This window comes from Scomber scombrus, chromosome 1 (genome assembly GCF_963691925.1).
Source record: "Scomber scombrus chromosome 1, fScoSco1.1, whole genome shotgun sequence".
In the NCBI taxonomy this organism is placed as follows: Eukaryota; Metazoa; Chordata; class Actinopteri; order Scombriformes; family Scombridae; genus Scomber; species Scomber scombrus.
The window spans coordinates 567387-581626 of record NC_084970.1 but is presented as its reverse complement, the minus strand read 5'-3'; the positions used below and the strand labels follow the sequence as shown (position 1 = coordinate 581626).

General features: G+C 40.5%; 1 protein-coding gene across 1 annotated transcript in view; it reads left to right on the top strand.

Annotated features, from left to right (window-relative positions):
• The window catches only part of efl1 (elongation factor like GTPase 1), a 119746-nt gene that overhangs the window by 9626 nt on the left and 95880 nt on the right, over positions 1 to 14240 (top strand). Inside the window, exons 8-11 of the mRNA XM_062439672.1 lie at positions 6538 to 6617; positions 6757 to 6893; positions 7046 to 7168; positions 11386 to 11485. Coding sequence (XP_062295656.1) covers positions 6538 to 6617; positions 6757 to 6893; positions 7046 to 7168; positions 11386 to 11485 — 440 coding nt within the window. The remainder of the gene's footprint in view (positions 1 to 6537; positions 6618 to 6756; positions 6894 to 7045; positions 7169 to 11385; positions 11486 to 14240) is intronic.

Genomic DNA, 14240 nt, shown 5'->3' with positions numbered 1-14240 from the left:
GCAGCCTTGTCTGAGCATTTTAAAATCATTGAGTAATACACTGAAGCTTCATGACCTCTACCAAAAATGTTCATTATTTGTGTGAGGAAGCTTGCACTGGGGGAGGTGTTAAAAGAGACCCAAATGTATGAAGCAACAGGTGTCTGAGTTGTAAGTACTTCCAAAACTGGTTGTGGGGCAGGTGGAATTGAGTCTTAATATCAGAAAAAGACTATTTGAAAAGCACTTTTCAAAATCCAAATTACAAAGTGCTTCACAATGCAGCAAATACATAAATCATAAAATAATTGCTTTGTAAAAGAGAACAAATTGATGAGTAGAAACCTTTTCAATATAGGAAAAATCAAGAATAGGCAAACCATGACAAACCTTATTTATAGTGTTTAGGGAGCATTGCCTATGCTAATAACAAATAATCAGCCACACGTCTCCTATGTAAGATCAAGTGGGATTCATCATTCAGCACAGCTGGGTCAGAGCAGATTTGGCACATCCGGAGTTAACTTTTCTTTTATTGTAAATGATACAGAATGTTGCAGCATGAGGTCCAGTGTATAGTTGAGTAATATTATCTATTCCACTGACTGAGTGTTTTTTCTGCTCACTGTCTGAAAGCACCTTAAATTAGTCTATGCACAAAACACACCAAATAATACAACCTTCCTCTTCAATCATGACAAGTTTCATTTATAAGCAATTAAACACACTGCTGCTCATTTGGTCTGATATGAACCAGATCAGAAAAGCAGTAGCATAGTAGATATATCAGATATATATTGCTGTGTAATTGACACACTCACTTTAGTTAGCGCTTTTTAAGAATGACATAGATTAAAGTAAATTGATGACTAATAGAATATGTTGGCACAGTACATGTGTGCAGGTCATTGGGTCATTTCATACTTTTTATGTTTGATTCTTTTTTTCATTTTTAATTCTTAGTTTTCAAACCATAACCCATAATTCATAATGAGTATGCCACACTGCAGGCCACTCCACATATGGTTTGTGTACATGACAAGTATTTATATATCACTTAAAATAATGACTAGACAGGATATTCACCATGGTGTTAAAGTATCTCCTGTGCAAATGGAAATGCTGAGCTGTATTTATACATCTGTCTGTCTGTCTGTGTGCTGTGAATGTAGAGTATGCTTCTGTCAGATGCTAATGGATCTGCTTCACCCTCTCCAGTCCTGCCTGCACACTAAGATACTGCTGCCCACTTACTACAGATACCATCTATTACCATCCAACACCTAGTCTGCACAGGAAAAGAGCTAATGCCTGATGTGAGACATGAACTCAGACTAATGGTAGATTTGAGTGATTCCTTCTGCAGAGACAAATGGACATGCCTGCTGTAGACATAAGAATAATCTGTGCATGGTCAGATATGTATGTGTAGGCCAACCGAGTAAGAATTAGTAGTCCAGTAGTACAAAACACAAGTAGCTTATAATAAACTCTGTTTTTTCACATCAAATCAGTTTACTGGTCATAGAGTATTGGTTATGTCAGCTACAGGTTGGAGAAAGAGACAGCCTGTGATACAACCTGAGTGGAGTTTGAACCATGTGGATGTGTATTAGGCAGGGAAGGTCTAACAAAAATGAAAATGACAGTGGTTGCATTATGGGAAATGTAGGACCTACTGATTTTGAATTATGACCCATACTAGAGACTGTAAGTCAGGATATCTTTGTCTCTTGCAATATCATGCATTATTGTCATTAATGTATTATAAAAATATTAGGTCTGTCTATATATGGACTTATCATATGATACATGGAAATGAGCTTGATCTTTTTTTACCTCAATATTTTGTTACACTTCACATTAGCAGCTAAGAGACTATTCATGTCACATTGACTAAACAAGTAGTGTCCTCCATTCCTCACTGTGTACGTCCTGAGTGGAGACTGTAGAAGAATTAAAGGTAGATAACTCTGTCCCCAACCATAATGACAGTCTGTGTTTTTACACAAGTGTATCACCCACTCTACAATCCCACCCCCCACCCCCCTTACATTATTATACTATTATATTATCATTATATCAGTGGTATAAAATGATCTTCAAATGACAATAATATGGTTTATCCAGATTATTTCTGAGACAATATATCGTCCAATAAAAGTAGTTATTGTGACAGGTGTAATAATATTAATAATCTTTATTTTGATAGCACCTTTCCAAACTGAGGTTACAAGTTTCTTCACATTTAAACAAAATAAAATGACCAGCATACCAAACACAAAACACAATAAAAACAATGGTCAAGCTTAGGTAGATGAAACAAATATAAAATGAAGACATGAATCAATTTAAAACAACAGCTGGACATTGCATGAAGCCACAAGCTTGATGTAACAAAGCAGTCTGAACTTGATTTTAAATGATTCAAGATTCAAGAACTTTATTTAGCCATTTGTGCTTGCACACATAGGAATTTTTGTGCGGTTTGTTCAGAAAAAAGTGCATAAAAACCCTGTGTAAAGGGAAAGTTAAAGCATTGTTGTAAGCATAGGTATATTGCACAGGCCCAGAAGACAATATAAGTATAATAAAATAAATATGATAGGATATAATGTGAGGTAGGTCATTTTGTTTTGGCCAAGAGTCTCACTGTGGCAGGGAAGAAGCTGTTAAAGAAACGTGTTGTGTTTGTGATGATGCTGTCCGCTCGTCTGTGTCTGAGGTTGTATGTGCATTGTTTGTGTTTGAGCAGGGAGTGAGCTGGATGTAGTGTGTCTCTGGTGATTCTCTCTGCTCTTTTTTGACAGCGCTGTGTATAGATTGTGTCCATGGAGGGGAGTTCGGTTCTGGTGATCCTCTCTGCAGTCTTTATGACTCTCTGTAGAGCCTTCCTCTCTGTCTGTGTGGTATTCCCATACCAGACAGTGATGCCTGTGGTGAGGATGCTCTCTATCAGTCCTTTGTAGACCTGGGTGAGAGGGCAACAGTGCAGACCAGCTTTTCTGAGCAGCCTGAGGAAGTACAGTCTCTGCTGGGCTTTTTTCACTGTGGCAGCAGTGTTCAAAGTCCAGCTCAGATCAGATGTTACCTGTAGTCCCAGGAATCTGTAACTGTCAGCCCTCTCCACCTCAGTCCCCTTGATGATGAGGGGCTGCAGGGGGGGTGGTTTTTTTTCTAAAGTCCATTATTATTTCTTTTGTCTTCTCTGTGTTGAGGCATAGGTCATTCGCCTCACCATAGACAAGAATGTCATTCACCAGACTCCTGTAGCCCGACTCGTCCCCCCCCCCGATGAGGCCCAGGATGGTGGTATCATCCGCATACTTAATGATGATGGTGTTGTCCTGGGTGGAGACACAGTCGTGTGTGTACAGGGTGAAGAGTTTAGGACTGAGGTTAGCCTTGTGGTGATCCTGTGCTGACGGTGAGCTCGGCAGACACCCTCCCTCCCATCCTCACCACCTGTGGTCTTTCAGTCAGGAAATCCAAGATCCAGTTACAGGTGGGAGTCGGGACGCCGAGGTCTGTCTGCTTCTCAGTCAGCCTGCCCGGGCGGATGGTATTAAAAGCAGAACTGTAATCCAGGAACAGCGTTCTGACGTATGTTCCTCTGCTGTCCAGGTGTTGCAGGATGTGATGTAGAGCAAAGGCCACTGCGTCGTCCACTGAGCGGTTGGGACGGTAGGCGAACTGGAGGGGGTCGGTCGTGCTCGGAACCGTGTGATTGATGTGTGTGAGAACCAGTTTTTCTAGACACTTCATGACGACTGGCGTGAGTGCCACTGGCCTGAAGTCATTCAGCGTGGATGGGTTTGGTTTTTTTGGGACTGGTACAATGGTGGAAAATTAAAAAATACGGGGGACTACTGCTTGGTTTAAAGACAGATTGAAGATGTCTACATACACACCAGTGAGTTGTTCTGCGCAGGCCTTCAGAACTCTAGGAGGGACGCCGTCTGGTCCAGCAGCCTTGTGGAGGTTCACCTGCCTCAGAGCTTTCAGGACCTGAAAGACAGTGTCCGTGGGGTTGCAGGGGGCTTTTGAGGGGGTGTCTGTGTTCAGTTTATCAAACCTGGAGTAGAAGGTGTTGAGGCTGTCTGGGAGGGTGACATCCTGGGGGTCTGTGGTTGGCACTGTTTTCTTGTAGTTTGTGACTGCTTGGATTCCCTGCCACATACTGCGTGTGTTGTTACTCAGGTAAAAGCTTTCAAGTTTTTGGGAATAGGCCCTCTTTGCAGCTCTGATGGACTTCTGTAGCTCGTACCGGGCTTTCTTATACTCCCTCTGATCTCCTGACTTAAAAGCTTCCTGCCTTTTCCTGATCTTCTGTTTTATGTTTCCATTGAACCAGGGTTTCTGGTGTGGAAACACACGCACAGTTCTGGGAGGGGCACATGTAGATGTGCACCAGCTGATGTAGTCACTCACAGCCTCTGTGTATTCATGGTTCATCTGTAGCCACCTTAAAGATGTTCTAGTCTGTAGCCTCTAAACAGCCCTGCAAGCTAGCCTGTGCACTGTCAGTCCAGGTGTTAACAGTTCTGACTGTGACTGGCTGTGCCTTGAGCCTCTTGATGTAGGTGGGCTTGAGCCGGAAGGCCAGGTGGTCAGACTTGCCGAGGGGATCTTAAACCTGGTCCTGGTCTTGGTCCTTTGTTCAGACCTGCTGGGCTCAGGCCACATAGCAGAAGCCAACTCTGTGTCAATGCTGATGCTAATGTTAACAATAGGAAGGTTGCTAATGGGCAGATCATTTGAATTAAGTGCTCCAAAGTGCAAGCTTAACAATTTTTCATCATTTCCACTGATCCTAATTGAATAACCCATGACATATAATAAGCAGTGACAGACATTCAGTCATGCCTGCTGTCACATCTGATTATTCTCAGGCCCTTGGACTTAAAGCGTCCTCTGGTTGACGTTCTATGTGCTCCCTGTAAAGTGTGTGTTTATCAGGTTGGATGTGTACACTTGTACCAGCAAACCTTTAGCTGTTGTTCATTTCTCCTCTATTAAATGATGAATGTTTTAGTGTATTTCCTGCTGAGCAGAGCCATGCAGAGGTTGACCTCTTATTCAAGCACAGTCACCCATTCACTGGCATTCAGGGTCATGAGTAAAATGGAGAGGCTTTTTACAGAGCAGCACACTCACAGGATAGTAATACATTGTGCAGGTTGACCGTGTGTGTGTGTGTGTGTGTGTGTGTGTGTGTGTGTGTGTGCGTGTGTGTGTGTGTGTGTGTGTGTGTGTGTGTGTGTGTGTGTGTCTTACTAACATAAAGTGAAAAAAGCTCAGCTGTTATACTTTCAGGATTTGTTTCCCTGGCAACCCTTTCTCAACTCTTCTGTAATCAGGTGTTTCTATCATATTGGCTTTTTGTATTGTTGGTGATCAATGATTTAAAAACTACCAACAATTCTCAGTGGGTGGAGCCTTTATTTACCTTAATTGCAGGGAGAACCACTTTATTCCTGGTTTGATTCTTAGATGAATCATGATACAGATTCTCCATTGAGTCACAAAAGTCATAAAATGATTCTGTAAACGTTAGTAAATAGCGTGATGTTGATGTAAGGAAAAAGGCAGAACTTAACTGTGATGGACAGTCTACAGCACATACACACTGGAGTTCATCTTCACAAAAGTAAGCGGTTGCAAGCATTGTTTAATTTGTGAGATAAATGTGAACTTTGTACGCCATCACTCAGAGGTTAACGTTAGCAGAGCACAGCAGCAAACTCCAGTAGTAACAAACAAGAGCAGCTGACCAACACACACTGAAGCTTTAAACTACTTAAACCAACTGTGAGCTGAAGAAAATAAGTCAGAGCTCACCTCAACAACCCAACCCTGCCCAGCATGTTGAACAGAGCTAATGATGTAAATAACACAGAAGAGCAGTCCACCTTCAGTCTGTTATTCTCATGTAAGATACTTTCAAATGAATTCATTCAAATGCAGTTAACTTTCATGTATAGCAATTAAAAATGTTCATACATCAATCATTGTTTTTATCATCAAATCTAAGCACTGTAAACTGGAATCGTGAAGTGCCTTAATATTCTATTATTATAAAAACTCATTCAACAACAGTCAGAGTCTGCCTCCTACCATCTTTCTAATCACTCTGCTCAAGCTCCTTCACACATTTATAGATAAACTAACCAAATGAAAATATCTAATCAAGCTAATTAAATACCTGAAAATTCAGCAAAAGCTTCATGCAGCTTCCCAAATATTGCTCTCTGCAAACACTACTAGGAAAGTAAGCGTGTATATCTGATGCATTACACTTGTAATTAGTTGTGGCATCATCGGCAAAATGTCTAAAGGCAATAAAAGACACACACACCCCTAAAGAGACTATAAGATGACTCTACAGTCTTTATAGGTTCAGTATGAAGTGCTTCATTGGAGGCTCTGTTTCTTTTATCATCTCTTACAGTCATCCTCATCAATCAGTCAATTATTCAATCAATCAATTAATCAATCATTCAATCAATCAATCAATCAATCAATCATGTGTTCTCTCTGTCTCCCTCTTTGCTGCAGGCCAAAGGAAAGAAGCCACTGTTTGTGCAGCTCGTGCTGGATAACATTTGGAGTTTATATGATGCTGTTGTCACCAGGAGGTGGGTGAATACTACCTTTAAACACATCTGGTGCTTCTCATTGGCTTATTTTATGTCTCCTCTCTCGGCTCTAGCGTGGATCTTTTGTGTAACTCCTGTGCTTTTTCTATAAAGTTGTCTGTCTTCTTTTTGTGAGCAGAGACAAGGAGAAGGTGGACAAGATGGTGTCATCTCTGGGGGTAAAGGTGATGGCCAGGGACTCCCGTCACTCGGACCCCAAAGTCCTCCTGTCTGCCATCTGCAGCCAGTGGTTACCTGTGTCCCAGGCCGTCCTGTGTATCCTCCATCCTGTGATTTTTATCTGTTATCAACTCAAAGTCACTTCTTATGTCTTTTGGCTGCATCAATGGAGCAAATTTGTTGGGTGTGTGTGTGGTTGGTGGGTGTGTGGGTGTGTGGTTTGTAGTTTTCTTTAATACTGACTGCAGCAATGGTGTGTGAGAAGCTTCCCAGCCCGTTGGACATGGCAGCAGAGAGGGTGGAGAAACTGATGAGTGTTGGAGCGCGACGATTTGACTCCCTGCCCAAACAGACGCAGGAACTGAAAAAAGGTACACACACACACACACACACACACACACACACACACACACACACACACACACACACACACACACACACACACACACACACACACACACACACACACACACACACACACACACACACACACACACTGGATCTGTAGTATTGAATTAAAAAGGACAATGATTTTACACTTTAAAGCCAATTTATTATTTATGAAGGTTATTACTCAGCTGTGGTTTTACAGGAGCTTTGTCAAGTAAGAAAGAAATACATCATCAGAGTTGTTTTCAGAATATATTGAACTCAGCTGTTTTGATATGGACCATCTCTCTGTATAAAGCATGAAATCCCTGTCTGTCTGTCTGTCTGTCTGTCTCACATGTATCTCTTGAACCGAACAAATCTCTTCATCTGATTGGCTCCACACTTGGCGGGTGCACATTTTGGGAAAAAAGGGAGTGTCATATGGAATTTGGTGCAGTTTGGAGACGTGGCACGATTGATATTGATAAACTTAAATTATAAATACATCTCTCTTTGTTTGATAATATTAAAAGTTAGGCTTTGTTGTGGGTAGACACGTTTGATTGACAGCATAATCCACCAATGGCAAGTCATATACTGTTTCTATGGTGAAGTTTGTGTCTACATTAAAATCGTTGAATTTATCAAATCCTTATCATTTTAATTAATATGTTTGTCAGGTGATACATATAATTATGGTTCTTGAGAAAATATAAGCAATCGATGCACTGGTTCTGTTCATCTGTGTCATGTGAGTTCAGTAACTACATGCAGTGTAATACAAACTGATGTAGTAACCCTGTAACCCTTTTATGCCCGAGGGATTCATCAAAATCCTAACTTTATCAAAGCAGAGCACACAAACATCATACAGAAGCTGTAAATTACCAGAACTTGCCCATTGATCTATTAAAAGTATCAGTAAATCCACTTCAAGATAAAATAAAAAAAACTTACATATTTGGAGATCTTTGTTCATAATCACTTTAGTCCAAGTCAATCTTTTTACAGCTATATACTTGTATACTACACCACTAATAATAATGGTAATAATAATAATAATAATGATATACTAATTTATAGAGCTCCTTTCATACAAGGGATGTAGCTCAAAGTGCTTCACAGAGAAAAATAAAAATAAAAAACAATAAAACAACAGCAAATAAATAAAAAGGAAAATGAGATAAATTCTAAAAATTAGACATTAAAATGTTAAAATGACACTAATTAAAAACCAGATTAAGTAAATATGTTCTCAGCTGTTAGAATGTTAACAGATCCCACTTCTCTTATAGCTTTAAGCTTAATCAAATAATGATGCACTCCATATTCTCTTGTGTGCATAAAAACTCAGCAGTAGATGATCTGAGAGTTTGTAAAAGATTGTAAAACAACAGTGAGTCTGAGGTGTAGGCCATATAGAGCAGGGGGATTCATTTAAAGTGTGAAAATGTCCTCAAGTGAAGGTCTGGAACATCATAATGTCTGTGTTATTTTTCAGCAGCTTGAAGTAGCATTGTAGGGCCACTGCACTTTTACCGTAATAGCTGGAGAAGCTGCACCCGTTAAAATAAAAACGGGTTTGGTTAAAAGTGACTGCTTTGATAGTCTGGTAGAAACAGCACTGCAGTTGTCTAATCTAATAGAAATAAAAGCATGAATACGTTTTTCAGCATTTGTGTGCAGCATTTCTCAAGTGATATACAGTAAAGCTGTTTTTTGCACCTTTTTAAAGTGAGAATTATAATTCAACTCTGAAGCAAGAATAATGCCTGGGCATGTTACCTCTGATTTAATCTTGTAATCAGGTAAAGCAAACACAGCATGTAACTATGTGGAGCAAATTCACCATCATGTGAACAAAGAAACAAAAAGAAATGTGACATCACAACTTGATACGTATCATATTAATACCATGCTGACATACAGAATAATAAGTATCAGAGTGTTGCTTCAAACTGAAGTTTTAATGGTACAGGCTGATTCAGTGAATCACTTTCAATATGAAAACTGACAATTTGATGACTTCACTGTAAAATCTGTGGCAGTCTAGTAAAAGCGATCCGATTTTTGCAGATACAGACAGCACAGAAATAGAAACTCCCCCTCTCTGCAGAAGGGAAGTTTGTTCTTCAAACTCTCACCGCCTTCGCATCATGCTGTCCCTCCATTTCCTTCATGTAGTCCCAAATAGTCAGATTACAAGATGATCAAATCTCACCCGGCAACCAGCTCTGATCTGCCCGACTCAAACATCAGTGATTACACAGCACCAGAGTTCCAGGTCTGCACACAAGCAAGAGAATGCTTGATGTGTTTCTGTTGGACACAGTTTCACACACACACACACACACGGCTCACACAGCGCAGCCTCTCTAACTGTGTTCAGCTTTTATGAAGACGTTTACAGTACTGTATGTTGCCTTCCAACTCATTTCCAAAACCTCATTTACTGTTACTGATCAGCTGTGTGTGTGTGTGGTTGGTGGAGGTTAGGTGTGGTTTGCAGGCTTTCCTTTCTCTGTGTTTTGCACATATTTGAAATACAGACTTCCTGTCTGTCCATACTGTCAATTATTTAAGAAAGCCAAAATAACTGCAAACCCATTAAAGTGTATCATTATATCATTTAAACACAAACATTTGCTAATTAGCACTAAACACAAAGTACAGCTGAGACAGATGAGTGTAGCCCTAGTGGGAACCAAATATTGGACACATTACAATTTGGACCTGATGATAGAACTAGTTGAAAAAGTTATTACAAGTCATCCTGAGGAGGACATTAATGTCTGGACCAAATTCCATGGCAAGCTACCCAATAGCTGTCGAGACATTTTATTCAAAACTGTCTCTAAAGGCTAAAAACATGTGACAAAAATCAACTGCTCAAATATGTGCAAAGTATGAATATAGACCAACCCGGTGGCTGATTTATGTCTTACTTTGTCAAGCATCACTGCAATTAATGTGGTGACATTTACACTGAAAGGAAAATCACACATGTTTGAGTTAATCACAGTCAGCAGTCGTCCTCTCTGAGTCTGACACATGAAGGCAGTGTGTGTGTGTAAATGTGGAAGTTATTCAGCTCGTAAACACTAGTCTGAAATTAATTTAAAAAAAGATAACATGAATATAGCATGAAAGTACTGTGTGGGATTATTTAGTCAGTAAACTCAATAGAAAGACTAGCTTATGATTTAATGAATCAAACTTCATGATTTCTGTCATTGTAATTTGAAGAAATCCATCTTTTCATTAAATTGAAAACGTTGTACCAAGCTACCAAGATTATATATATGGTGTGGTGGCCCTGTGTGGGAATATAGCTCAGTCTTATAGTGATCTGTTGTCGGTCAGAAACATGAGGCTTTAAGGATTGTAAAATAAAGTCGATTTTTTTCAATGTTGAGTTGGAGCAGCTGATAACAACACAGCAGTAGAAAATACATCACACTGTCTGATAAAACCAGACTAAACGTCATTGAAAGACCTTTATTTTAATAAATTAAGATGAATGTAAATGTGACGACTGTATGTTCAACATAGAACTGCTTCTACAGGATATCCTGGACAGATGTGAGACATAAGTGAGACTTCTCTACTTTCATCTGTAGACATATATGTTTAACCTCTGCAACCCTGCTCCCCTCTGCATTTTTTGATAAGCCTGTAGTCATAAACCAACCGATTTTAAACCAATAAATAAAAAAAAGACACATCTTCACTTGGACTTCATGTCAGAGAAGTTCCTCACATTTTTTAACTTTTTAAAATATTCTAAATATATTTCTGATATTCAATAGTGTGGTGTTTTATAGTTGTATGCTGAGTGGCTGATCATGATAGAGTACAGGTCTAGTCTGTTCTGGAGGTTCAGGGCATGAACCCACTGACTGTCAGAGTGATTCACATTGCACTTAATCCCCAGTGTGAAAAATGAAAAATGATTGTGTACTGTCCACTTTCAATAAATCAGAAGGTGTGTGTGTGTGCGTGTTTGTGTGCGTGTGTGTGTGCATGTGTGTGTGTGGTGTAGTGTGTCATCTGAAATATAAGCACCATGTTTGGTGAAAGTATTTCATTGCATTTTGGGAGCAGCTGACAGTGTTTGGACGTGACCTCGTTTTCAACAAAGACTTTGGTCAGGCTCTTCAGCAGCGACTCCACAAGTGTTTGAATCCTTTTTTCGTCCTTCTTGGTTGTTTTCCAGCGTTCCTCCAGTGCTCCAGCGAGGAAAATGCTCCAGTCATCGTCTTTGTGTCCAAGATGTTTGCTGTGGACAGCAAAGCTTTGCCTCAGAACAGACAGAGGTACGTGTGTGTGTGCGCGTGTGTGTGTGCGCGTGTGTGTGTGTGCGTGTGTGTGTGTGTGTGTGTGTGTGTGTGTGTGTGTGTGTGTGTGTGTGTGTGTGTGTGTGTTTGTGTGTGTGTGTGTGTGTGTGTGTGTGTGTGTGTGTGTGTGTGTGTGTGTGTGTGTGTGTGTGTGTGTGTGTGTGTGTGTGTGTGTGTGTGTGTGTGTGTGTGTAGACAGTGTAGTCAGTAGATGGTGCTGCAGCCCTGTTTTGGAGGTGCCTGATATTTCTGGACTTGAGGAAGCAGAGAAGTTGGCCCACAGTTACTGCTGCAGTTACACAGAACTTCTTAGGATATGTCAAACAGTACCATGACTGATTCTGTGTGCTAAAGACCTTTCTGACACTAACACCAGTCACTGCTTTAACTGTCATACACACACAACATTAATTCAGTCCATCCAAAATACAACAAAATATATTTCCTCATTAATCTCAAGTGGTAAGATAACCACAGATAACTGTGGCTGGTTTGTTTTTTCTCTAGTACATTGGAGGACAACTTCTTCCAAAGAAATTCCAATCAAACTGTCGTCAGTAAGGTGTGTGTGTGTGTGTGTGTGTGTGTGTGTGTGTGTGTGTGTGTGTGTGTGTGTGTGTGTGTGTGTGTGTGTGTGTGTGTGTGTGTGTGTGTGTGTGTGTGTGTGTGTGTGTGTGTGTGTGTGTGTGTGTGTGTGTGTGTGTGTGTGTGTGTGTGTGTGACACCAGCACTGTCTTGATGCACCGCTGTCTTGTAGTTTTTATCAGTATGAATCTTTGTATAAATTCTTCAATACCTAAATTCAACAGCTTCTCATGAAATTTTATTTCAATCAAAATAAAATTTAATAAAATCAATTGTAGGGATGTAACTTTTGGTTAATTTTGCTTTTGCACCCATTAACAGGTAATTAACTGCTTACTTTTTAAGAAAAAATTGGATATAGCTTTTTTTGTGAGAGCTGTCAGTGGTCAGAGCCAGCTTGTTTGCCCTGGTTAGTGTATGTAGTGTACATTGGGATCTATTGAATGTAAAAAGGGTCCGTGTTATAAGTAAATGCTTCAGCCTGCTTCTTCACGGTCAGAAACTGCTTTTATTGTTATGAAGGACAAGGAACAAGGACATATGATTATTGACTTTATTTCACTTTAATGACCAAACTAAAGTAAACTTTTAGCTCCTCCTTCTCCTCAAAGTGTTTTCAGTTTATTTAGTCACAGTAGCTCTTCATGGCATACTTGGGCTTGAGGAATCAAACTAGTTCTTTCAGTCCCTCGCCCTCCACCACACACATTGGCAGCAAATCCGTCTCAATCATTGGGCACACCAACTGGGTGACGGCGTCGGACCTGTGTGCAACACACAGACTAGCAGCGGTTAGATTTTTGGCTGTGACTGCGAGCCATCATCAGACATGGCAGCTGGGTGCTTTCTTTTAATGTGGTACAACATAGTGCTAGTACCGCATTGGCCTGAATATAAGTGAGCCTGATTATAAGATGACCCCCCCCCCAACTCCCACATCTACCCACTTTTCTAACAACTGTTTTTGTAAAGATAACGTTAATTGAATATAACTTACATCATAGTATAGTTACATACTCACACACAGCAGCGAAGTACTACATATACACATATTGTACCGGGGCAGCTGTGACTCGAGAGGTAGAGCGGTCGTCCACCAATCGGCAGCTTGATTTCCGGCTCTTCCAGTCCACACATCAATGTTTCCTTGGACATGATACTTAAAACCAAATTGTTCCTGATAGCTGCACCAACAGTGTATGAATGTGTGTGAATGGTTAGTGTCCTCCTGATGAGCAGGTTGAGACTCTGTGTGGTAGATCCTGTCATCAGTGTATGAATATGTATGAATGGATGAATGTGACATGTAGTGTAAAAGTGCTTTGAGTGGTCGTAAAACTAGAAAAGTGTTAAATAAGTACAGTCCATTTACCATTACCATTACACACCAGTGGTTGTGGACAGTACACACACTGCCTCAGTGTACCAAAATAATTCCTGATAACCGTTCAGTGTGTTGTGTAGATGATTCAGGATAATGGATAACACTGTTATTTGTTGCAGTGACAAAAACAAACAAACAAGTGTAGACAGAAATCTTAAGACTGATATCTCAAAACCTGGTCAAGTAAAACTAAAGCTATCTAGCTAGCTAAAGAGATCAATTTCTTCTATTTTGGTTGGACATTTATGCAGTTGATTTCTCACTGTTACTGGGTATTTAAGATCACAGTATGAAACTTGTGTGCAGGAAGGCACAAATCAAGTAAGTTTGTCTGTGGCACACCTCGGCCTGACCTGACTCTCACTACTGGATATTGTAATAGTAGGAAGTGTTTCATGTGTTCTGTGCAGTTGTATTTCCATCAGTGGTCCACTTTCTTTTTTACTCTTTGATTTTTTTTGGATCTTTCTCCCTGAGTGGGACACAGCTGTTTGCTGTTGTGAAGCAGTCCTTCCTGCTCTGTGTGTCCTTCCTGGAGGTGAACTGAGGGTAAACCACCACCCCCCCGACTCCTCCACACTCAGTGATAGATGGAGTTGGCTTGGCCTGGCTTGGCCTGTCTGTCTCGCTATAGGATCTGAGCGCACTCAAACATCACACAGCTCCCTTCTCCAGCGTCTGGCTCATTAATCTAAGCCTGCTGCCACACATTTCTTCCTCAAGCCCTTTATGAAGCTGGAAGACGAAGCTCTGCAACTTCCTTCA